Genomic DNA, 23,628 nt, shown 5'->3' with positions numbered 1-23,628 from the left:
TACCACCCACCTTTAATACATTTACTTTATTAAATTTTACTTTATTTGCTTCCAGTAGTTTTCTTTAAAGAAGTTAAATGATATCTTCCATATATATTATTTAGCATTGTACTTTTCACCTTAACATTTTAAAATTTGTGTTGATATATGTAGCTTTCTAAAAAAACTGCACTGTATTCCATACTGCAGATATATGCTACAGTTTAAACAAAATCTGTTTTCTTTTTCATGGACACTTTGGTTTTTTCCATTTTCCCCTTTTACAAGCATGTAATTCTTTTTCCTCTGGCTATGTAAAAATATTTTTATCTTTATTAAACCCCTTGATTTTATGCAGTTCCACTAAAATGTATGTTAGCAGAAAGTTATATTTATTTATCTTATGCGGTACTTTTAACACACTTCTGATCTTTTGAGAGCTCATGCCTTTTCTCAGTTCTAGAAAACACCTTGCAGTTTTCCCTCTAACATAGCTTCTCTTCAGTTCCCTCCGTTCTCTTCTTCCTTCATTCCAATTTGACACATGTTGAAGCCTCTCAGGCTGCTAACTTCCTCTTTAACAGTTAAAACTATTTTTCTTTCCATGCTATTTTCTAGGTGAATTGAGTTTTCTACCTCCAGGTGAATTGATCAAGATTCTCTTTCAGTTCATGTCTGATGTTTATCTTTCTAATGAGTGCTTTAACAATTTTTCAATGACTTTTTCATTTTCAGGACTTCTAATTGGTTGGTTTTCATATTCACAGACTGTTTTTCTGTTTTTCTTTCACAATTTCTTCTCCTTTTTTAAAGAATGAGAATCTTAATCATACTTATTTTAAAGTCTTTTTGCATTGTTTTATTATTTGAATTTCATCTTGGGCAAATTTCTCTTCAGATTGTTGATTTTGCTGGATCTCTAGCAGCAGTACATTTCTTCATCTGCAGGCTCACTCTGCTCGCAGTGAGTTGGAGAGTCTGCACATTTCACTCCAATCAGGTTTATCCCTGCCTTTCTAGTGGTTTTACAGCTGCATCCACTAGGTCCCCAAGGGTCTCTAAACCAGAGCCAGGTGTTAGGTCGGCAACAGAGAGTTCCTGTTCTGGGGGGTACTGGCACTAACTGCCAATCCGGTCACTAAGTCATCAGTTGGCTTGGTTTTCTTCCTGATCAGAGGCAGCCTCTCTGTCCTCCTGTCTCTGCAGGTTGGGAGCTTTCTATATGTTATAGCCTCAAGCAGCAGGCATAGCAGCTTCTTCCACTCTTTTTCCTTAGCAGGGAAGCCTTAGCCCAGCATCTCTGGTTTCTAGCCTGGGCACTGCTCCAGTCTCCTATGAGTGGCACACTTGCAGTGCCCATTACCCATGGGAGGCAAACTTCCACACACCTATGCCAGCTTCTGGGACTGGAGTACAGCACACCCAAGGCTGGATCTCTGTGATTCTGTTCCATTTCTGATCTGTGGAGTTATTTATCTTGTTTTTGAGCTTGTGAGTATATTTTCATTGTCTCTTTTAGTATTTATATATCAATGGTTTGTGTGTGGCACAGAGGGAATATCTTAAAGCATGAATTTACATTGTTATCATGATTAGAAGTCATCTATGAGAATGTTAAGCTTTAAAAATTTTTCTTTTTTCTATTACGTTTTTTAAAATTAATTTTTATTGGAGTATAGTTGATTCACAATGCTGTGTTAGTTTCTGCTGTACAGCAAAGTGAATCAGCCACACATATACATATATCCACTATGTTTTAGATTCTATTCCCATATAGGTCATCACAGAGTATTGAGTAGAGTTCCCTTTGAGATCAATTTCCTTAAAGACCAGAGTTCATTCATTTATTCATTCATTCAATAAGCATTTACTAGGTGCCAACTCTGTGCAGAGTACAATATAACAGATGATAATTTCTAAAGATAACTATCAATATATATCACATCATACATGCTCTTTTCACACTGTGACAATGACAACCTTCTATTGAGAGGTGGGGTACCAGGGTGGACTTTCCTACGTCAATCAATAGAGTGGGCCAGAAGAGATGCTGTGTGACTTCCAAAGCTAAGTCATAAAAGCCACCATGTCTTCTGCCAGGCTCTTGCGCTCTCTCTCCCTCACCCCTTCTCAGGAGACTGTATCTTGTTGGAACCTCGCTTCCATATGGTGAGGAAGCCCAGGCCACAAGCAGAAGCCATGTGTAAGTGTTCTGGCCAATGGCCAGCATCAACTAGCAGGCATGTGAGTGAAAGAAGGTTCAGATGATTCCAGTCTTTGAGTCTTCCAGATGAGACCCCAGATATCGTAGAGGAGAAACAAGCCATACTGTGTCCTGTCTCAATTCCTGATGCACAGATACCATGACAGACAATAAATAATTCCTGTTGTTGTAAGCTACTAGATTTGGGGGTAATTTATTATACAGCAATAGATAGCCATTGGGATACAACAGCGAATAAGAGATGTCTGTTCTCTCCCAGGAGAAGACAGAGGTATTGAACAAGCAGTCCAAGCTGTGATGAGTGTTTGAAGAATCATTAGAGATGCTCTGTAAGTATCTAGCAGGGAAATCTAAGCCAGTTTGGCATGGAGGGTAATCTAACTTCTTATTGTGAAATGGTCACTCTCTCCAGCAATTCCTGTTTCCTAGCACAATGCCTGGCCATGGTGGTTGCTCAAAAATATTGCATAACCTATTGTGGCTTCTTAAAATTAGCTTCCTTGTTGCAGTCTTCTTTCTTATTTCCTTTATGTTCTGAGAGATGAAGTTAATAAAAAGGCAGGTCAGGAAATCCTAGAAACCTTCATTCAGCCTTTGCACCAAATGAAAAACTAATAGTTCGTTAATTATAAACTTTCTCTGTATGTTGCATTGTATAATATGTCTTGCCTCCCGGTGTTGGAGGAGAGTGCTGGTCTAATACTGTTTGGCCTATAAGAGGGAAAATATTGAAATTTTCTTCCTAAAATGCTTTAGAATGGCACAATATGAATATATTGATAGAGATTTTATGCAGATATATACATTATGACCCTCAGGTGGACTGAGACGGTGCTCCCCTAACAGAGTGGCCACCAGGGCTTCCCATGGCATCAATGGAGAACCTCTGTCTGTCCACCAGTGTAATCACAGGGTCTTCACAACAGAATGCAAATGCTCCAGTGTTGTACATTAGTTAGCACTGCTTGATAAAACATAGGACTCTCAGTTATACTTGACTTTCAGATAAACAACAAATAATTTTATGGTATGTTTAGTATATTATTCCTTATTTACCTGAAATTCAAGTTTAACTGGGCATCCTGTATTTTTGTTTGCTATCTCTGGCAACTCTAATACTAACAGTAATTAGTCCATACAATATGGAATGATTAAAAAAGAAAACAGAAACTAATAGTATGAGGGCAGGGTGGGGACTAAAATTAGCTGAGGTTTGATAAATGCCCAATTATGGGTATGACTCAGGGAATCCTTTTTCTTCTAGGACTCACTAGTTTCCTTTTTTCTACATCCCAGTCATCCAAAAAAATCTGTTTTCATTATGCCCAAGAATTCACATGCAGTCAAGTTGATGAGGTAAGTCCTGATTCTTTGCTTTATCCACGTACATGAGTCTTTTGGTTTCTCAAGGAATGAGCAAAACCTTCCATCCTTACCTCACTTTCATTGCAGCAGAACACATCTGAGAGAGTGTAGAACTGGGGGTCTAGGTCAGCAATGGCAGGCGCTGGGTTGAACAGTGTTTTTACTACAAAGGAGTGAAAAAGGGGTTCAGTGGTTATCGTTTTTAACATGATGCATTTATGGACATTGAGTAAGGGAAATCCCCAAGTACAACCATTTTCTCCATTAGATTAAAAATCAGGGCTTCCCTGGTGGCGCAGTGGTTGAGAGTCCACCTGCTGATGCAGGGGACACGGGTTCGTGCCCCGGTCCGGGAAGATCCCACATGCCGCGGAGCGGCTCAGCCTGTGAGCCATGGCCGCTGAGCCTGAGTGTCCAGAGCCTGTGCTCCGCAACGGGAGAGGCCACAACACTGAGAGGCCCGTGTACGGCAAAAAAAAAAAAAAAAAAAAAAAAAATCAACTTAGTTACAGATGTAGAAAAGTCTGGATCCTCAATCTCCGTGATAGCCTAGTAGCAACTCCTTGTTATGTCCATTTGCTCTACTTTTTGCTTTACAACATTTCAGCTTCAAGGGCAAGCATCAATATTTACAACTAAGGTGATTACAAAGTTATGGCAAAGGACAACAAGAACATTAAAAAAATTTGAATGTTGTGGCATGAAAGGACATGTATAAATGTGAACATGCAGGCTGGTGAACATTTTTGTGGGTTACTGTGAGTGCTTAGATGCAAGGCTAGTTCATAAATCCATTTTCCAGGAAAGTAAAAAAGAGATGATAGAAAGGAAACAATGAAGAGCTTAAAAATTTCCTGGTAAGAATGGTAAGTAGGAAGTTCATGTACATATCCACGTTTTGAACACCTATGTATGTCTTCCAAATATGTTGCACTTACTCATGCAAACATACACATTCACACAAAAGCTTATAGTCTTGACTTCTGTGGGCAATCTGGGAACGTAAAGGAAAGGTTGATAAAGGAGGAGAAATTTAATCAGAGGCTAAGAGCTAGCTCAGACTACAAGAGGAGGATGGATGGGGACAGCAGAAAGAGGAAAAATAAGAATGTCACGGCCATTGCAGTGTTAGAAGAAGTACATTTTTCAGAGGAGGAAAGTGAACCTCAGAGAGATGAGGTCAGTCTAAGGTCTTAACGCTGGGAGATGGTTAAGCTGGGTCCCTACCCAGGGTCCTCCAGCTTGAAGTCCAGGGTTTGATCGTTTCTAAAGTGGTTGCCTCTCTAGGCCAGGACTTTGTCCATAGCAACACAAGCCCCCATGGCAATTCACAATATTTAAAAACAGCCTTTGTTCTGGAACTTTGTAAATTGTTTTTTTAAGTATTTAGAACTTATATTCATAGGAAGCTCTCCCTATGTCAAAACACTTATCCACCAGAGTACCCAACTAGATTGGTTGGTCTTCTTTCTTCTACCCAGGTCCACTGACTTATGTGTGTTTAGTAACCTTAATTTACTATAGACTCATAGAGTACAACTCTCTAGCTGCAGTCCCCAGAGACTCTTCTAGAACAGTGGTTCACCAACTTGGCTGCATATCAGCCTCACTAGGATAGCTTATTAAGATGCCTGACTTCTGGGCTCCACCTCAAACCCACTGAATCAGAATCTCTGGGGGTAAGGTCAGTGAGCATGCACATTGACAAGTTCTCCACGTGGCTCTTCCATGGCTAGTTTGGTGCTGATGCATTCCACATTCCTAGGGAGATGTGTATCAGCATGTGACTAGTGGAAGCTGTCCACTACTTCTGCCTGGGGAGGCTAGCTAATCTACTGCTGCACCTTCTTTGGTCTTACTTAACATTTTGGTTCAGTCAGTGGGTCTCGTCCAGTGGTTTATAGGCTAACACTATTCCCATATTTTCATTATTTTAGAATCCAGAATGTCCACCCACAGAAATTCTATGGTATATTTTTGGCTGCTCATATTTTTGCACAGGGTTATTGTGAGGCTTAAATTAGGACATGGATGTAAGAGCCCTGTGTAAACTATGAAGTGCTGTACAAAAATAAAGGATTATTACTGTTATTATATTGTCCTTTACCCATAGCCCAACACCCCCGCCTGTCCACCCATCTCTTCTGCCTTCTGATGGAGTTTTTAGCCTGGCAAAAATCTCTCTCATTGGTTTTCCCGCTTCTGCAAGGTCTCAGAGATGTCAATTATGCATAAAAGCCATCATTGCCCAGCATTCTAAGACACCCATTTACTTTTTAGGTTTTCAAAATAAATATGTTGTTCCCTATTTTCCTCAAGCATTAAATTGAAACACCATTGCTCACCTAATCTGATCCTCAAAGCTGCACTCAGCAGCTCTGAGCACAAGTTAGAGCAAGCTATCAGTATGCAACAATAGGGTAGAGCCATTCTTCTTATAAAAGTTCCATTTTATCCTAAAAGATCCTTGATCCAGCAATTCCTTTTCTAACCCTGTCCTACAGACATACACAGGCCTGCAAAGATGAAGTACAGTGATGCTCATTCAGCTCTGCTTGTAACAGAAAAAAAAACAAAAGAAACCTAAGTATCTATCAGAGTTGATAAAAAATTATGACACATACATCCAATGGAATGCCCTGCTGCTGTTCAAAAGAATGAAGCAGATCTCTGTTTTGCCACATAAAGACTTCTATAATTTATTTATAAGTGAAAAAGGCAGTTTTATAATAAAGTCTATGGTAGGATCTCCCTCACTTTGAACAAAACAAATAAAACATAACTATATGTGTATTTACATTTATACACTTACATAGAAGAGAAAAGTCTGAGAGGTTACTCACTAAACTAATAAGTGCGTAGTTACAAAAGGCTGAGAATAAATCTGACCACAGATTAACTGCTATACATCATGCAAAGACATAATTCTTAAAATATATATAATATCTCACATCAAAAAACGAGTACATGGGCTTCCCTGGTGGCACAGTGGTTAAGAATCTGCCTGCCAATGCAGGGGACACGGGTTCAATCCCTGGTCTGGGAAGATCTCACATGCCACGGAGCAACTAAGCCTGTGTGCCACAACTACTGAAGCTCGCATGCTTAGAGCCTGTGCTCCGCAACAAGAGAAGCCACCGCAATGTGAAGCCTGTGCACCGCAACAAAGAGTAGCCCCCGTTCGCTGCAACTAGAGAAAGCCGGTGTGCGGCAACAAAGACCCAACGCAGCCAAAAATTAATAAATAAATTCATTAATTAAAAAAAAAGAATTGCTAGTGTATAGATACATAACAGATTAAAAAAAAGAAAAAATGAGTACACTGTGAGTGAAATGATGTAATGGAAAAAATGAGTACACTGTGAGTGAAATGATGTAATGTCTGGGTTTTGCTTCAAAATAATCCAAGGTTGCAATGGGGGATGGGAGTAATAAGTTGGGGTATAGATGAAACAAGATTGGCCAAGTGTTGATAATTGTTGAAGCTAAATGAGAGTATATATGAGTTTACCATACTTGAAATTTTTCACAATAAAAACAAATTAAAAAAATTTTTATTTATTTATTTTTGGCTGTGCTGGGTCTTAGTTGCTGCACATGGGTTTTCTCTAGTTGTGGCAAGCAGGGGCTACTCCTCATTGTGGTGCACAGGCTTCTCATTGCAGTGGCTTCTCTTGTTGAGGAGCATGGGCTCTTGGTGCGTGGGCTTCAGTAGTTGTGGCACGTGGGCTCAGTAGTTGTGGCTCGCTGGCTCTAGAGCGCAGGCTCAGTAGTTGTGGCACATGGGCTTAGTTGCTCCATAGCATGTGGGATCTTCCCGGACCAGGGCTCGAACCCGTATCCCCTGCATTGGCAGGAGGATTCTTAACCACTGCATCACCAGGGAAGTCCCAAAAACAAATTTTAAAGAAACAGTGACATTGAATTTTAAGCAACAACTGCTGGATTGAGAAATTCTACAATTTAATTTGACTGTAAATACTGTATAAAAATCAAGCAAATCTTATTTGCCTGTATCTTACCAAGGGAAAGCATTCTTACCAAAAGAAACTGGATACATAGGCTTAGAGTCTAATAACTAAATTTAGGGGAAAAGTGAAAATACCATAAAGAAAGGAGTCTCTTTGGCTCATGCTACCATAAATAAGCATGAATACTTTACCATGATGAAAAAAAAGTGAAGAACTAGTAGATGTAGTTCATCAAAGAAGAATGCAAATTTGTAATAGTCAAGATGAAAAAAAAAACTGATGTCATCCTGGAACCATGCAAAACTAGAGAACACAGGATGTACCATGGAGTAACTTGGAGTTGCAGAGGTGACTGACAGCACCCAACAGTAATTATTATTCATTACAATGTATGACGGACTAAACTCCCAGTTGTCTTAACAGCATGTCAATAGCTGGTGCAATAATGTCAGTCAGGAACTGGTGAGGCCCGGGGAGGCAATTGTACAGGCGCAAAGACAGGAAAATGAGGTGGAAGCTCTTAATGATGTCACCATGGAGGGCAGGGGGCTGGACAGTTAAGAAGGCCCTAATAACGAGCTCAGAGAAACAGGGGAAGAAAATCACCCTAAGTAAAGAAACCATAGGAAGGTTGGGCTACCCAAAACACTGGCTTGGTAGTCTCCCACTCTAGAGGTTCTTCTCTGTGACTTGACCATCAAAAACACCCAAAGCTTGGGCTATGTGCTGGACCATGTTATTGTGAAAGTCAAGGTGGCCAGCCAAGAAATTCTGTTTGCCAAATGGAAAAGGACTAAAGTGTCATTAAAAGATATTTTGTATCCTACCTAGAGTTTAATCTTGGCGATCTTACAATCTCAATTATTTATAATTGTTCCTGTAATGTCCCATTTGCTTTGAAATGGATATAAAGACCAGAACCAACAGGCATAATTTCATCACAAGCAGCTGTACCACCAGCTCTGCCGTGGGCCTACCTCACACCACTGTGACCTAGAGAGGAGGGGGCTGTAGAGAGCTCCCAAGTCATTTTTGGTGTTGCAGGTGCTGTTTAAAACCAATGCTTTCATTTTGGTAAAGAGAGCGATTTCTGAGAAAGTATATTCAAAGATGAAGGCGGGGGGTCTTTTCCTCTGTATTTTAACAACTGATACATAATCCAGTTATACAATGTGTTTAATTCAAACGTCACTGCTTGTAAGTACACAGGTAAGTATATAGATAAGGGAGTTGTGATAATAAACCCATAGATGATGATGAGACATGGATTTTACCATCTTCCTTGTAGATGGAATAATGCTGATTAGCACATATGCAGCCTTGTGGGGTAATGGACAGGACACTCAGCACTCAACAGGTCTTTATGCTCTGCCGGGCCTGCTCTGTGATCAGCCCATTCTCACATTGTGACACTGAGGAACTGTGAGGGCTCTCAGTCCAATTCCCTTGTTTCACAGAATAAAATGAGGCTCAGTGCAAGGAACTGACTTACTTGCATGAGGACCCCTATTTGGTAAGTGATTGATCCTGAATTCAAAGCCGTACTTCATGACTCCCAAATCAGTGCTCCTTTCATTATACCACTCTTCTCTCAGGTGAGAATGAAGATGCATTAAATTCAAACACACACACACACACACACACCACTCATAGTATAAAATCTAAGCTGTGTCTGACTGGTAACTACCAAATGGGGACCAGTTGAGTTCTAGACACAGGCTCCTGTGTGCATGGGCATTTGCAGACAGGGGACACATTGCTGAGAACACTCTAGGGTCTTGTCTCTGTGACTGGAGCAGTAATAACACTCAAAGCTTAGGCTACATGTTGGGCATTGTTACAATTCATGGATTTCACTTTTCTAGAGACACTCTTCATAAAGGCTCAGTTCCTTGATATCAATGGGATGTGGCAGTTTCTTTACTTAAAATGTGCTCTAGGATACAGAACTTGGGTCTTGGAGTCTGGAATCCTGGTTTCTACAGTGACCTTGGTTGAGCTAATTACTTAACCTCTCCGAGTCTGTCTTCTCCCCTTCAATCTGGGAGAAGAATGCCTGCCATATTTTTGTCATAAGGTTTTTCTGAGGATCAAATATATATGAAAGTGCTTTATAAACTGTAAAGTACATATAAGTGCAGGAATTACTACTTCCAATATTACTATATAAGAAAGATCATGCAGAATCACTACTTAGGCATGCTGGCTCTCAGTAACAATGTGAAGTAGGCTAGGTAATCTTTGGCCCTCCATCACCTACCCCCACCCATTCCTGATGCCCCAGATCCTCCAGCTCCTCGACTAGAAGAACTGCCTGGCAGGTGATGGAGGAGACATTGCTGGACACCCCCCCACACACAAATGACAGCCCGAGTCAGGCTGCCTGTCCCTCCGGGTAACTCTAGCCTCACCTGTGAGAGGTTAGCTCCTCAACTGTGGTTCCTGTACCTTTCTCTCTGCCACAAGATGGGTAGGTGACAGGCCATTAGACTAGGACAGAGGGAACAGTCATCTCTGAGAAGCAAGGGACAGTAGGAAAAAAAGAAGTTCCATGAGAATATACTTTGACCTGTACAAGGAAAGACAGGAGCATGAATGAAGTGGCACGGTGTACTCACATCACCTGATTACGATGAGTGCAGTCATTGCAGAGAATGCTCACCATAAGCCTTAGACTTTATCTGTGACACCCTGAGAAAATGTAACCAAATGGGTTTTGGCTTAAAATTCTTTCTGACAGCTTCGAGTCCATTAAAAATACATTAAATGTCAGTGAGAATTTGCCACAGCATGTTGTTTTGCCAAGAGGAAATTTGTTAAATCAGGACATACATTTTAAAATTCTCCACAAAATCATTTCAGTAACTTATTTTCCATTTATTGCTATGTAGAACACTATACACTTTGAGAGAATCACTTATATAAACACACAGATACATACACACACTTACTGTTCTTTTTCTTCTTCTTTTTTTTGGTTTTGTATCTTGATGAGAAAGTTTTATCTGGAAAAGTCAATGTGGTTCTCTCCCTATTTCCTTCTTAGTATAATTCACAGAACTATGGCCACAATATCAAGGAGAAGCCACTGTCTTAGAGTGGCTACTTTTTATTTTGATTTTTTTGACCAAAGAGTGCTGAGATCAGGATATTATCCTAATTTTAATTTAAAGAGAGACGTGAAAGAGAAAAGAAAATTGGTGTTTACTGAGAAGTACTACACCATTCTTGGCATCATATTTTATTTCATTCTTAGACCAATTCTGTAGGGGAGTATTTCTGTATGCATTTAACAGACAAGGCTCAGAAAAATCAGATAATTCTGCTAAGACCACAAAGCTAACAAGGAACAGAAATGGGATTCTAACTCAGAAGACACTTTCCCCACTAGTCGGTGGTAAAAAAGAAGCAAACAGAAAGAAACTATCTGGAGTTTTAAAAAGTTGGTTATGTGCTGGGGTTGAGAGAAGGGGAGTGGGTGGGAGAACAGATGAATCAAGATTAGCCACGAGTCGATGACTGTTGAAGCTGGGTGATGGGTTTCCTTATACAATTCTGCCTGCTTTTGTGTGTTTGAAAATTTCCAAAGTCAAAGATCAAACAAAACAAAAAGCTGCTTAAAGGACACTGACAACAAAGAAAATATTACATATAAATAATCTTTTGTAGTTTATAGAAAAGACAATAAAGTTTTACAAAAAGGAGAAAGAACAAATCTTCAGTTCCTTGAGATATTTACCCAAATGTACCTGGGCAGTGATTATACATGACCTGCAGCTTAACCTCTGCTTGTCAGAATGGAACTCATTCTACTACTTAGAGTGTATCTTGGACAATGGGCTGCTTCAAAGATTCTAGTTACTACCTGAATTATTTCTGCTAACTAGATTGGAGATTTGTATTTCAAAATATCAGAAATGCTACTCATGTTATTTTTCCACTATTTTTAAGGTTTTCTAACATTATCGAGAACTACAGGAAGACAGTGAATCTCACAGATGGGAGAAAGAATATTTTACTGCAGAAAAAGTATGGCTTTGCTTAACTTGAAAGGTTAACTTTCACTGAGACAGTGATAAAAGCTTTTACAGAAAGAAGGACAAATGTGTAGAATTACCTCCACTGCTGTGGGCTATTCTCAGGGCTTCCAAAGAAGCTGCTGGAGTTACTTCTAGCTGGCAGATCATTACTTTGGCTCTGCTAATGGCACTGGCTGCTTCCCTCAGGTCTTCAGTATTCAAAAGTAAATTTGCTCCAGCCACTATAACGATGATATTCTGGCCTATAAAGAATTTCTACATGTTTATATTAAAAATCAAGCAAAACCAAGCAACGACATCCTGCCATGTTACAATCACCCTTAGAAAGTCATTATATATATAAAATGTGTTGTAAGTATTAATTCTAGCATTTCTAAGCCATTCAGGTTAAATTTCGTATTCCTAATGGATCTTCCTTTACATCTCTGTAGGTATCACATTATTCTGATCATCTTGAGAAAAAATCTAAAACAAAAGATTTCCCTTATCAATATTCTTATATATTTACAAAGAATATTAGCTGATGAATTATATATAACATACTTAAAAATTTTCTCTTATGGGACATGGCTGGTACAATATATGTGGTAAAGATTCTGAATCCTAAATGACAGAGGTCATAATGATGAGTATAAATAGGAATCAGCTTGCTTAATGCTAAAAACTCATGCTCTTTAACACGCAGTCAGTTCATGTGTGTACCCCAGGGTATTCAGAAAAGTGATTTTGTAAATCAAAACACATTTTATGATATCAAACATGAAAAACTATATGAGATAACTTAAGGCAGGGAGAGAGTGATATTTGGCCTATACTGTACTAGATCAAACAGAAGCAGGACTAAGGAATCTTGTATGCTTATCACTTGGACCCACTCTCTACAATCCCACGCAAGTGAGGGAGGCGTGGTGGTGCATTTTCTCTGTCAGGTGAACTCTCAGGAGCTGTGCTGTCCAATACGGTAGTCATGAGCACAAGCCACATGTGGTGACCGAGCACTTGAAATGTGGCTTGTCTAGACTGCAATGTACTTCAGTCGTACAATACATGGCAGATTTCAAAGACTAAGTTGTAAGAAAAGAAGGTAAAATATCTCATTAATTTTATTTATTTAAATTTATTAATTAAGTTATTTTTGGTTGCATTGGGTCTTCGTTGCTGCGCGTGGGCTTTCTCTAGTTGCGGCGAGTGGGGGCTACTCTTTGTTGCGGTGTGTGGGCTTCTCATTGCAGTGGCTTCTCTTGCTGTGGAGCACGGGCTTTAGGTGCGCGGGCTTCAGTAGTTGTGGCGCGCAGGCTTTAGTAGTTGTGGCTCGCGGGCTCTAGAGCGCAGGCTTAGTAGTTGTAGCGCACAGGCTTAGTTGCTTTGTGGCATGTGGGATCTTCCTGGACCAGCGCTCGAACCCGTGTCCCCTACATTGGTGGGCGGATTCTTAAGCACTGCACCACCAGGGAAGTCCCTCATTAATTTTAAAGAACATTTTGATTACACGTTGAAAGGACAATATTTTGGATATATTGAGTTAAGTGAATATATTAAGATTAATTTTACCAGTTCCTTTTTACTTTTTAAAATGTGGCTAATGGAAAATGTAAAATTATGGACGTGGCTTGCATTATGTTCTATAGGACAGCCTGACCTAGGGGGATGAGTTGCATCAGTCTTTTCTGTGCTCTAGGCTGCTTGTGCTGATCTTGTATAGACGTGACCTAAAATTACCTCTGACCGCAGAACACATGCTGGCCTATCATCTTACCACAGATGTGTCTGTTGGCCAAGGAGGACTTAATAAAGTGGGGATGGTTCAGCATAAACCCTATCTCAGTACTGGAAAAATTCAAAGTACCCGCACACTGAAAGACAGCATACCTCCTCGCCTTTCTCCTTCAGTGACCTCATTCTCTCTGCTACAGTCAACTGCTGCTCTGTGTTGCTGACTCCTGAATAGACATTTCTGGCCTGGCCTTGGCTGATGAGTGACAAAGCCCAAGACGAAAGCTGTCTGGTGGACACTGCCATATGGCAAGCTTGTTCATGCCTCAAATTAAACTTGTCAAAACTGCTACTCATCCCTTCATTTAAAGATGCTGATTGTTGCCTCGCTGGGTATTTGTGTTAGCTCTTCTACTACAACCTATACTCTCGAGGGCATTACCATACACTATAAACCAGACAGAGTCTACCATAACAGGCACCCCATACACAATATTAAATATCTTTGCACGGAAAATGCAGTATTTTGTTACACAGATAAGAAAGAAACAGAACTCGATATCCCTAGAACACAAAACAGAGGTTTAAGACAGGGAATGAGCTGCTGTTAGCAGCAATAATTACTTAAATGTAGCTTAAAATAATGGACACAGACTGTTGTTAGAATGAAATCTTTTGTCTACTGTCTTTAAGTGGAATATATTTTTTGGGGGGTTGTTATTGCAACTTTGAGATCACTAAAGTAGAACTAAAAATACCATAACTTCACGATAAATGATTTTGTGAAACTGCATTATAAATAAAAGACATATTGTGAGAAATCCTAATTTAAAACAACGCACTCGTGACTTCTCACAATGCAGTAGGTTCTTCTGTCCTAGGTGCTCCATGAAATGCTTGGTCCTTCTGAATGTTAATTCTAATTTTAAAAAATCTTATGTAGGGCTTCCCTGGTGGTGCAGTGGTTGGGAGTCTGCCTGCCGATGCAGGGGACACGGGTTCGTGCCCCGGTCCGGGAGGATCCCGCGTGCCGCGGAGTGGCTGGGCCCGTGAGTCATGGCCGCTGAGCCTGCGCGTCCGGAGCCTGTGCTCCGTGGCAGGAGAGGCCACAGCAGTGAGAGGCCCGCGTACCGCAAAAAAAGAAAAAGAAAAAGAAAAAAAATCTTATGTAGGTGTTTTTATACTTAAAATAGTTGGCAGCAATTATGAAAAGTTTACCTGAGGGTAAAGGGAAGTTACTGTTTTTTTTCCCCCCATAAATTTATTTATTTTTGGCTGTGTTGGCTCTTGTTGCTGTGCGCGGGGTTTCTCTAGTTGCAGTGAGTGGGGGCTACTCTTCGTTGTGGTGCACGGGCTTCTCATCGTGGTGACTTCTCTTGTTGCAGAGCACGGGCTCTAGGTGCGTGGGATTCAGTAGTTGTGGCATGCGGGCTCAGCAGTTGTGGCGCACGGGCTTAGTTGCTCAGCGGCATGTGGGATCTTCCCGGACCAGGGAACGAACCTGTGTTTCCTGCATTGGCAGGTGGATTCTTAACCACTGTGCCACCAGTGAAGTCCTGGAAGTTACTGTTTTTAAAAGACAAATGTTTCACCTATTGCAAGGCCTCGTGACAGGCATAGCTGTGTATATAGACTTTTGAGATTTGGTTGCTGTTTAAAGAGCAGACAAAATTGAACACTAACAATAAGTTAGAAGTAATTGGTTGCTGCCATTTGCTCAGTAAATATTCTATAAATATGATTCATCAACGTTCTTTTGCACCTATTTACATTTATTTACTTAGTGTAACTGAAATGACAGATGAATACTTAACTACTTTAGAGAGAAATATCAATTCTGGGTTCACATGAAGGGTAATGGATGCTACAGAGTATAAGTATAATTTCGAGGCAACTATACCACTTCATATGTATTGGGTGGACAATTCTGTATTTGAATGATCAACTAGGGAAGTATAAGTAAAGGGCAACATATATATTTAGATTGGAAAGACCATACATTAAAACTTGGAGTGGTGGTTATGGTAAGAGAGCCATAGGAATAGGGTAAAAATTGATGCTTCTGCTCTAGTTCTGGAAATGATACTCCAATATGTGAGACACATACCTTCATTACTGACAATTATAGAAGCAGTTCCTGTCGCAGCATCTTTAGTCTGATATGTAAATTCTAAAAGAAAAAGGAAATCACAGTCACGTATGTACAGCCTGGCAAGGATAATCTATTTTAACAATTTCAATGCACCACTAATCCTTGGAAAAACTTTTTAACCTTTAACCATCTGGAATGATAAAAAAGAAATAAGTAATTAGTGCTAATTTATACCCATCACCTATACAATGAGGAAAATACAAGTCTTCACACTTAGCTGTGCCTTTTTTCTACATTAGTGGCAACCCAGCAAACCACCCCCGCTTCCAATGCCTTCAGATTATTCACAGTTGTACACATATGCATTTTTCTAGACCACCATATTTCTTTTCTTCAGTGAAAGAAATGACAGACTTGAGATGAAAGACTAAAGGTCAAACTCATAAAATGAGATTGTTTGATTTTCTTCATTTTCATAAGCTTCGCATCTCATCAAGAACTATGGTCTGGCGTGTAAATGGAAATGTTGATCAGGCAGCCTTTGGCAGCAGCAAAGAGCCTTGAACTGGAGCCAAAGACCTGCACTCCAGTCCTGGCTCTGGCTCCAGCTAACTGTGTGCTCTTGGACAAATTCAGAACCAATCTGGCTTTCAGTTTTCTCTTTTGTGAAATGATGGTATCAGCATCAGTGGTTTCTAAGATCATTTCCAGCTATGACATTCAATGACTTTTCTTAAGATATCTTTTGTGAATGCAGCACCTGTTTTCTCTTGTCACCTACTTTTTTTTTTTTTTTTTGCGGTACGCGGGCCTTTCACTGTTGTGGCCTCTCCTGTTGCGGAGCACAGGCTCCGGACGTGCAGGCTCAGCGGCCATGGCTCATGGGCCTAGCCGCTCCGCGGCATGTGGGATCTTCCCGGGCCAGGGCACGAACCCATGTCCCCTGCATCGGCAGGCAGACTCTCAACCACTGTGCCACCAGGGAAGCCCAACTTTTGAAAGATTTCTATGAGATGAATGCTTGTAACCTCCTATCATTTTATTCCTGTCTGGAGAAACGTACATGAAAGAATTAACCAAAGGATATTTAAGCAAGACTAGACAAAGCTGTGCATAAAAATTCTCTGGCCACCAGGGGAGGATCTAATAATTCTATTGTAATTTCAACTTGTAACCAGATTCCAGAAGAAAGTTATAAAAACTAACTTTAAGAAAGATGAAATTTTACCTGTAGAAATATCATTCTGTTTCAAGTTTTCTATATAATCATTGCCAAAGGAATCTTTGCCAACCTGTACCAAAGAAATGATGAACATTAGATTTTTTACATTTAGTAAAATGCTACAATGTAGTTTTTAGAATACTTAGCATTTTAAAAGGGCATATCTGCATGGTACTTTGTAAACATTAACTAATTAATCCTCTTAATGTAAGATGCTATACTTGATTTCAGCCCAAATAATTGTTATATATTAATGTTCCATTTGTATCCTGCCTAAAACGTGAAACATTTAATGACTGTCACAAGTTCTGTAGCTTCACTCTCATTTTGATCGTTTCATATGGAAATTGCCATTGAGACAGAGCTGTCCACCATCAACAATCCTCAATATTTATGAAGAATGTCAGCTGTTCATACTTCAGTATAAATGAAGGCATCTTTGTAATGACCTGCCTGGTGTTTTAGAATCTTCTTATCTTCTCCACTGACCCTGACATGGGGCAAAGAGGAGGGAATTTAAAAAGTCCTTGCTAACTTGGGTAAGTTGGTGTAGTGGAATTCTGTTGTTTTGCATCCTAGCATCCATTCTGGTAATGATATTTCGATTTTTCCTTTGGACTCTTCCATTCACAGACAACATGATTAGGGTTTCACATTTTTTTACAATCAATGAATCTATATTGACACATCATTATCACACAAACTCCATACTTACATCTGGGTCCATTCTGGGATTGTACATTCTTTGGGTTTTGGCAAACGTATAGACATGTATCCACCATTATAGTCTCATACAGAGTAGCTTCACTGCCCTAAAAATCCTCCGTGCTCTGCCTATTCATCCCTCCCTCCTCTTAGCCCCTAGAAACTTCTGATCTTTTCACTGTCTCCATAGTTTTGTCTTTTCCAGAATGCCATATAATTGGAATCATACACCATGTAGCCTTTTCAGAATGGCTTCTTTCACTTAGTAATATGCATCTGAGGTTCCTCCGTGTCTTTTTGTGGCCTGATTACTCATTTCTTTTTAGTGCTGAATGATATTCCATGGCATGGATGTACCGTTTATTTCCCCATTCACCCACTGAAGGACATCTTGGTTGCTTCCAAGTTTTAGCAATTGTGAATTAAGCTGCTATAAACATCCATGTGCAGGTTTTTGTGTGGATCTCCTCCTATTTTTACTTTTAACCAGCTTGTCACCATTTAAATATCAGGAGACTCCACAAAAACAAACACGTTTCTGGGAAGTCCTGAAAATTTAGAGGTCCTGGTAAACACCAGGCCTACGTTCTTGCAAGACAACAGAGCTGAACCTATCTCATTAGTGAGCACATGCTCTCTAGTTCACCATAGCCCCCACCTGGCCTACTGCAATGTATGTTACCTGTTTGGCCCCACAGGCTTTTAGGCTTGCCACACCTGAACTATACTATTTTTCTGTCCTGCAGATGAGCGCTTGGTCAGTGGATAACGTCTCTATCTAGGTGTCAGCACTCCTGGTATATTCTGCTCCTCTTTGGACATATCAACAGAAAGAAACCTAGAGGTTAACTTGATCAAGAACCTCAATGAGTGATGATAACATTTCCTGGTAAGCTTTTAGACTGTCTATGTTAAGGGTCAGAAAATTTTTTCTGTCAAGGGCCAGATAGGTAGTAATGATTTAGACATTGCAGGCCAGATGGTCTCTCCTGCACCTATTCAGCTCTGCTATTGTAGTGTGAAAACAGCCAAAGACAATCTGTAAACAAATGGGTATGGCTGTGTTCCAATAAAACTTTACTTGCAAAAGTACATGGTGACCAAGATTTGCCCCATGGGACACAGTTTGCTGACCTCTGACTTAAATGCCACCTCTGATGCCTTCTTCCTCAAGGAACACTTTTCCCTGTGCTCCTTTTCTGGTGGAAATGCTGATTAGGCAATAATCTCAAATAATATATAAGTTGTTATTAGCAGAATTTCTGTCTCTACAGTGAAGTACAGAGGGTTGCTGTGGGGAGAGTCCCCTGGTAGAAGGAGGTCATCAACTAAACGTTTCCTTTATGGAAGGCTGGCCATTTTCTACCAGGTAAGAGCCAAGGCATCCTGTTTCTTAGGTCAAAGACTCACACCAGAAAACAAAATCTTTGTTATCTCATCTTTAAAAAAAAAAAAATTTATTTACATTATTTAACTCTCTCCCATGGGTAATCAAAAGTGTTGTATAGTTGGGAAAGTATCATTATAAGAATGCTGTAGGAATTAAGAAAGGCCATCCCTAGGCATGTGGAGCCTGATACAAATTAGAGCAAAGGAACTTCTCTACCCTTCCGTATCAGTTTTATACAGGCAAAATCTGTTTAAGGTGAATACCAAGGGCAGGCTTGATAGATGGTGCTGATATTACAAACATTAGGAAGTGCCAGAGTTCGGAAGAATTGCTGGAGGGGAGGAAGACACCAAAACATGGAGTTTTACCCTCGAGAAACTGATGATATTGGAGGGAAAATAAGACATGGAGACACAGCTATAACACCGGGTGGAATATCGTGTGCATCGGAGGCCTAATTAGGAAGGGATTTCATGCTAGGCTGTGGAAGCTTTTGCAGGCTTGCTGCAGCTGTATTTTAGAGGCTGCAGTAGCTGCCTGTCTTCTTCCTGCCCAGAGAATTACCTGATTGGCTACATCCCTCAGTGATTGTTATGGTTCCAGATTTATTCTAATAGTGATTTCCTGGCAAATCTGTTGGCTGGCCTTCTAAGTTCTACATGAGAAGTGGAATAAAATCCTTTGTTTTTGCCTTCTTTGGTATTCTCTTGTCAAAAATAAATGGAAAAATAGCAACACTGTTGAGGATTAGAAGAAGTTGACTCTAGCTCCATTAACTTCGCATGGAGGTTGTAGTGATACATTACAAAGTAAAAGTAGTGAAAAAAGCCTAAGAATAGGAAGACAATATTTTCATTTGTGTCATGGAAGTCAGAAGTCCCTTCACATTAGCTGTGTGATCTGGGGCAAGCCACTTTAACCGTCTACAGGCTTCAGTTTCCTTATCTGGAAAGACCCAGCCAGTTTGCTGCGAGGGTAAAATAAAATAATATGCATGAAAGGACATTTAAAACTTTAAAGGATTAAGTAATATGACTTGGTGTTATCGTTATCATCATCATCATCATCATCATCATCATCATCATCATCATGGCTGTACTGCTGCTACTGTGGCTGCTTCTCTTGGGGTAGGGGCAGGGCTTCTGCTGCTTGGAGTCAATCTTATAAACTACTTTCCTGCCCATCTAGTTCTCCCAGACACTTCTAATTCTTCCTGTTGCTGCCTATCTTCAACAGAAAAGCAATTGATCATGGAAGCAAGCAGGTGGGTGCATTATTTTAAAAATGAGACTGTATTACTATTATTATTTTAGTAAAAACATAACAGCTCCATTAACGGTTTGGTGTAAATAATGCTGTTTAATATAACCACGTATCTTGAGAATTCCCTGGTGGTACAGTGGTTAGGACTCCACGCTTTCACTGCCGAGGGTGTGGGTTTGATCCCTGGTTGGGGAACTATGATCCCACAAGCTGCCTGCTGTGGCCAAAAAAAAAAAAATATATATATATATATATATATATATATATATATATATATATACACACACACACATACACACACATATATATGTACATATATATATAACCATGTATCTTATTCCTTTCATAAGAACAATATAGCCAACTGGGAGCATATCTATGCCCAGGCTTACAATATTTATTGTATTGAAACGGGGACAAAAAGCAATGGAGATCTGAGTCCTATTTAAAAAGTCCTTTACGAAGTGAGAGAGTAGCATTGACATATATACACTACCAAATGTAAAACAGATAGCTAGTGGGAAGCAGCCGCATAGCACAGGGAGATGAGCTCGGTGCTTTGTGACCGCCTAGTGGGGTGGGATAGGGAGGGTGGGGCTCCCTATGATCCTCGGACTGTGGCCTTGGCCCGTGACTCAGTTGAGTACTGACTACACAACTCTTAACTACTTGAAGTGTTTCATTACACGTGTCACTGTACACATCTTGATGGATTCTTGCTTAATAGCCTTCATCACAATGTCCTGACAAATATTTCCCCTTAGCTCAGTATCAGATGTTGTGCCTGTGCCAGTGCTCCTCCATCAGAGCTTGAATCTGAGCTTGTTGCAGGGCAGTAGTAAGTTAAGGCTGCTAAGAAAATTTTCTACCTGTTTTTCTTTTGCTCCATCTGTTCATTTTTAGCTTGAGTAATTTCATGATTTTGGTTTTCTACTTGGAATTTGTTATCTTTAAGAAACGTGCTATAAGGCAGTTTGGCTAATTTGCTAAATAAAAATATACTTCATAATTGAATGAAATATTATGATTAATGGATAACAATAACTCTTACTATAAAAGATATTTTTTCTTTTTAAGAAATCTAAGAATACGATGCAATCTGTTTAAGCTTAAATAAATCCATGTCTAAAGGTCCCAGGGTATCTAAGCAAAGTAACCTTGTATAGGTTTTAGCTGAAGCCATGTTTCCATGTCCTTTCTGTACAGACACCCAGGCTAAATTCCACTGTGGGGCTAAACAACAGACGACTAAATCAGTCACAGTAGATATAAAGAACTTTCAAAATTGTACAGGTGCTCACATAACCATCATACACAGACCAGAATAAAACAAATAGCACCTCTGTTTAACCAGCCTCCTTACTTGAACATTTCCCAAAATGCAAAATAGAAATATTTGAATTGTGAAACTGAACTTGGGAAATGAATCATGAAACCATGGGAGTGGATGTGAGAGGAACAGAAGGCATGCGGGCTCAGTAGTTGCGGCTCACGGGCTCTTTGGTGTGTGGGCTCAGCAGTTGTGGTGCACCGGCTTTGTTGCTCCACAGCATGTGGGATCTTCCCGGACCAGGGACGGAACCTGTGTCTCCTGCATTGGCAGGTGGATTCTTAACCACTGCACCACCAGGGAAGTCCCCCAGATTCCTTTCTGGTCCAAGATACAGCATTAGAAGAAAATAGCTTAGAGATGAGTAAATCATCAGTTATTAGACCAAGTTTCCAAGAGCTGTGTTACTGGAGTGAAACCTGCTAAAAACAGGATGATTTATGCTGTTGTTTAGAAGCTGGACCACAGAAAACCACTGGAGTAGGCTAATTCCCCTTACTTCTTACACTCCAGTTGTAAACTCATTAAGTTCAGGGAATGCAGCATTAAGTTATTTGAGGACTGCTACTTCCCAGAGGATTCAGTGAGGTAGAAACTAATATGAAGGACAAGGAAGATTACTCTCTCCTATTTAAATCTTTAAAAACAACAAACCTGGGCTTCCCTGGTGGCGCAGTGGTTAAGGATCTGCCTGCCAATGCAGGGGACACGGGTTCGATCCCTAGTCTGGGAATATCCCACATGCTGTGGAGCAACTAAGCCCGTGCACCACAACTACTGAGCCTGTGCTCTAGAGCCCGCGAGCCACAACTACTGAAGCCCGCGTGCCTAGAGCCTGTGCACCGCAACAAGTGAAGCCACTGCAATGAGAAGCCTGTGCACCGCAACGAAGAGTAGCCCCCGCTCGCTGCAACTAGAGAAAGCCTGCGTGCAGCGATGAAGACCCAATACAGCCAAAAATAAATAAAAATAAATAAGTTAAAAAAACCATGAACCTCTCAAAGACTCATACAGATACTTAAACATGCATGTACATGTACTTGTTTATAGCAGCACTGTTCACAACAGCCAAAAGGTGGGAACAGCCCATCAGCACATAAATGGATAAAGAAATTGTGGTATATACAATGGAATATTATTCAGCCACAAAAGGAATAAAGTACTAATACATGCTATAAGGTAGATGAACCTTGAAAACATTATGCTAAGTGAAAAAAGCCAGGCACAAAATGTCACATATCATATAATTCCATTTATAGGAAATATCCAGAATAGATAAATCCGTAGAGACAGAAGGCAGATTGGTGGTTGCCAGGGGCTGAGGGGAGGGGGGAATGGGGAGAAACTGCTTAATGGGCAAGGAGTTTTTACTTTGGAATGATGGAAATGTTCTGGAACTAGATAGAAATGGTGGTTGTACAATACTGTGAATGTACTAAATGCCACTAAATTGTTCACTTTAAAATCGTTAAAAAAAATGAGCTCATGTCTTAAACCGGGTTCTCGCCTCTAGAACCCTCTCCACCATACTTTACACTTACCTTGCACACCATAGATGTCTTTGCTCCAAGCCTAGCTGCTTGGACACACTGGTTGGCACCTTTCCCTCCAAAGCCAATAAAAAACTTATGACCATGGATGGTTTCACCAGTTTTTGGCAGACGAGAAGTAAGGCTATCATAATTTTAAAAGAGAAGGAGGAAAAAAAAAGCACATTGGAAACTGCAATCAGTTTAAGCTCTTCAGAAGACAGAGGGAAGTTTACTGATGGAGCTCTAGTCTTAGCAGCCAGAACTGCAAGCAGAAGCAGGAAAGATTACCTTTTCCTTGAAGATAACATTCAGTAGTTCGCATCACTGTCAAGAACGCGTCTGCTTGACAAAACTCTTCTCTCCCCCACTGCCCCACAGTCATACTGCTGTAGCTCTACTTCACATGATGGCTCTTAGAGTCTGTACTGCATCAGGGTTGTTCACCGGTGCCTCTGTTTTCCATCTTGGGGAACTCTTGGAGGGAAGTAACTTCATATTCCCCCTTCCCAATGCCCAGCACAGAACTTTATTCACGGTGGGACTTAATAAATGGGACCAAGTTATTGTGCATTTCTGTACAGGTTTATCTGGTCATTTACAAGAAGCAGGAAGTGTGTCAGGATTCTGGTAGTCCTGTTCAGGACCTAAGGAGAAGAGGGAAGTTGCAATGCCGGGCACTAAAGAATCTTATTTGTTTCCTTGGGGGTGGGGTGGGGGTGGGGTATTTAGATGGCAGGATTAGGTTTTGGTCCTAGTCCATCCTGTATACCACCCATTTCATGCACTGACTCAAAAAGAGCAT

The 23,628-nt window shown here is 40.4% G+C and overlaps 1 protein-coding gene and 1 long non-coding RNA gene across 4 annotated transcripts in view; one reads left to right on the top strand and one right to left on the bottom strand.

Annotated features, from left to right (window-relative positions):
* The window catches only part of RBKS (ribokinase), a 73,881-nt gene that overhangs the window by 34,150 nt on the left and 16,103 nt on the right, over positions 1-23,628 (bottom strand). Inside the window, exons 1-6 of one of the 3 annotated variants that reach the window (XM_060169820.1) lie at positions 23,115-23,353; positions 22,836-22,968; positions 16,613-16,676; positions 15,400-15,462; positions 11,657-11,821; positions 3,640-3,731 (exon numbers count right to left, since the gene is read on the bottom strand). In XM_060169820.1, coding sequence (XP_060025803.1) covers positions 3,640-3,731; positions 11,657-11,821; positions 15,400-15,462; positions 16,613-16,676; positions 22,836-22,968; positions 23,115-23,134 — 537 coding nt within the window. In that variant the 5' untranslated portion in view covers positions 23,135-23,353. Of the gene's footprint in view, positions 1-3,639; positions 3,732-11,656; positions 11,822-15,399; positions 15,463-16,612; positions 16,677-22,835; positions 22,969-23,114; positions 23,354-23,628 lie in introns of those variants that run through there. The other 2 variants (XM_060169819.1, XM_060169821.1) reach the window with 2 other exon arrangements.
* Positions 1-23,628, top strand: part of LOC132531777 (uncharacterized) — a 61,508-nt gene that overhangs the window by 35,488 nt on the left and 2,392 nt on the right. Inside the window, exons 5-10 of the long non-coding RNA XR_009544217.1 lie at positions 2,463-2,532; positions 3,468-3,559; positions 16,969-17,145; positions 18,058-18,200; positions 18,586-18,680; positions 19,890-19,965. This is a non-coding gene — a long non-coding RNA (uncharacterized LOC132531777). The remainder of the gene's footprint in view (positions 1-2,462; positions 2,533-3,467; positions 3,560-16,968; positions 17,146-18,057; positions 18,201-18,585; positions 18,681-19,889; positions 19,966-23,628) is intronic.

The sequence above is a fragment of the Lagenorhynchus albirostris genome, chromosome 13 (assembly GCF_949774975.1).
Source record: "Lagenorhynchus albirostris chromosome 13, mLagAlb1.1, whole genome shotgun sequence".
NCBI lineage: Eukaryota > Metazoa > Chordata > Mammalia > Artiodactyla > Delphinidae > Lagenorhynchus > Lagenorhynchus albirostris.
Note: the sequence above shows the minus strand (reverse complement) of the source record. Positions and strands in the feature narration are given on the sequence as shown.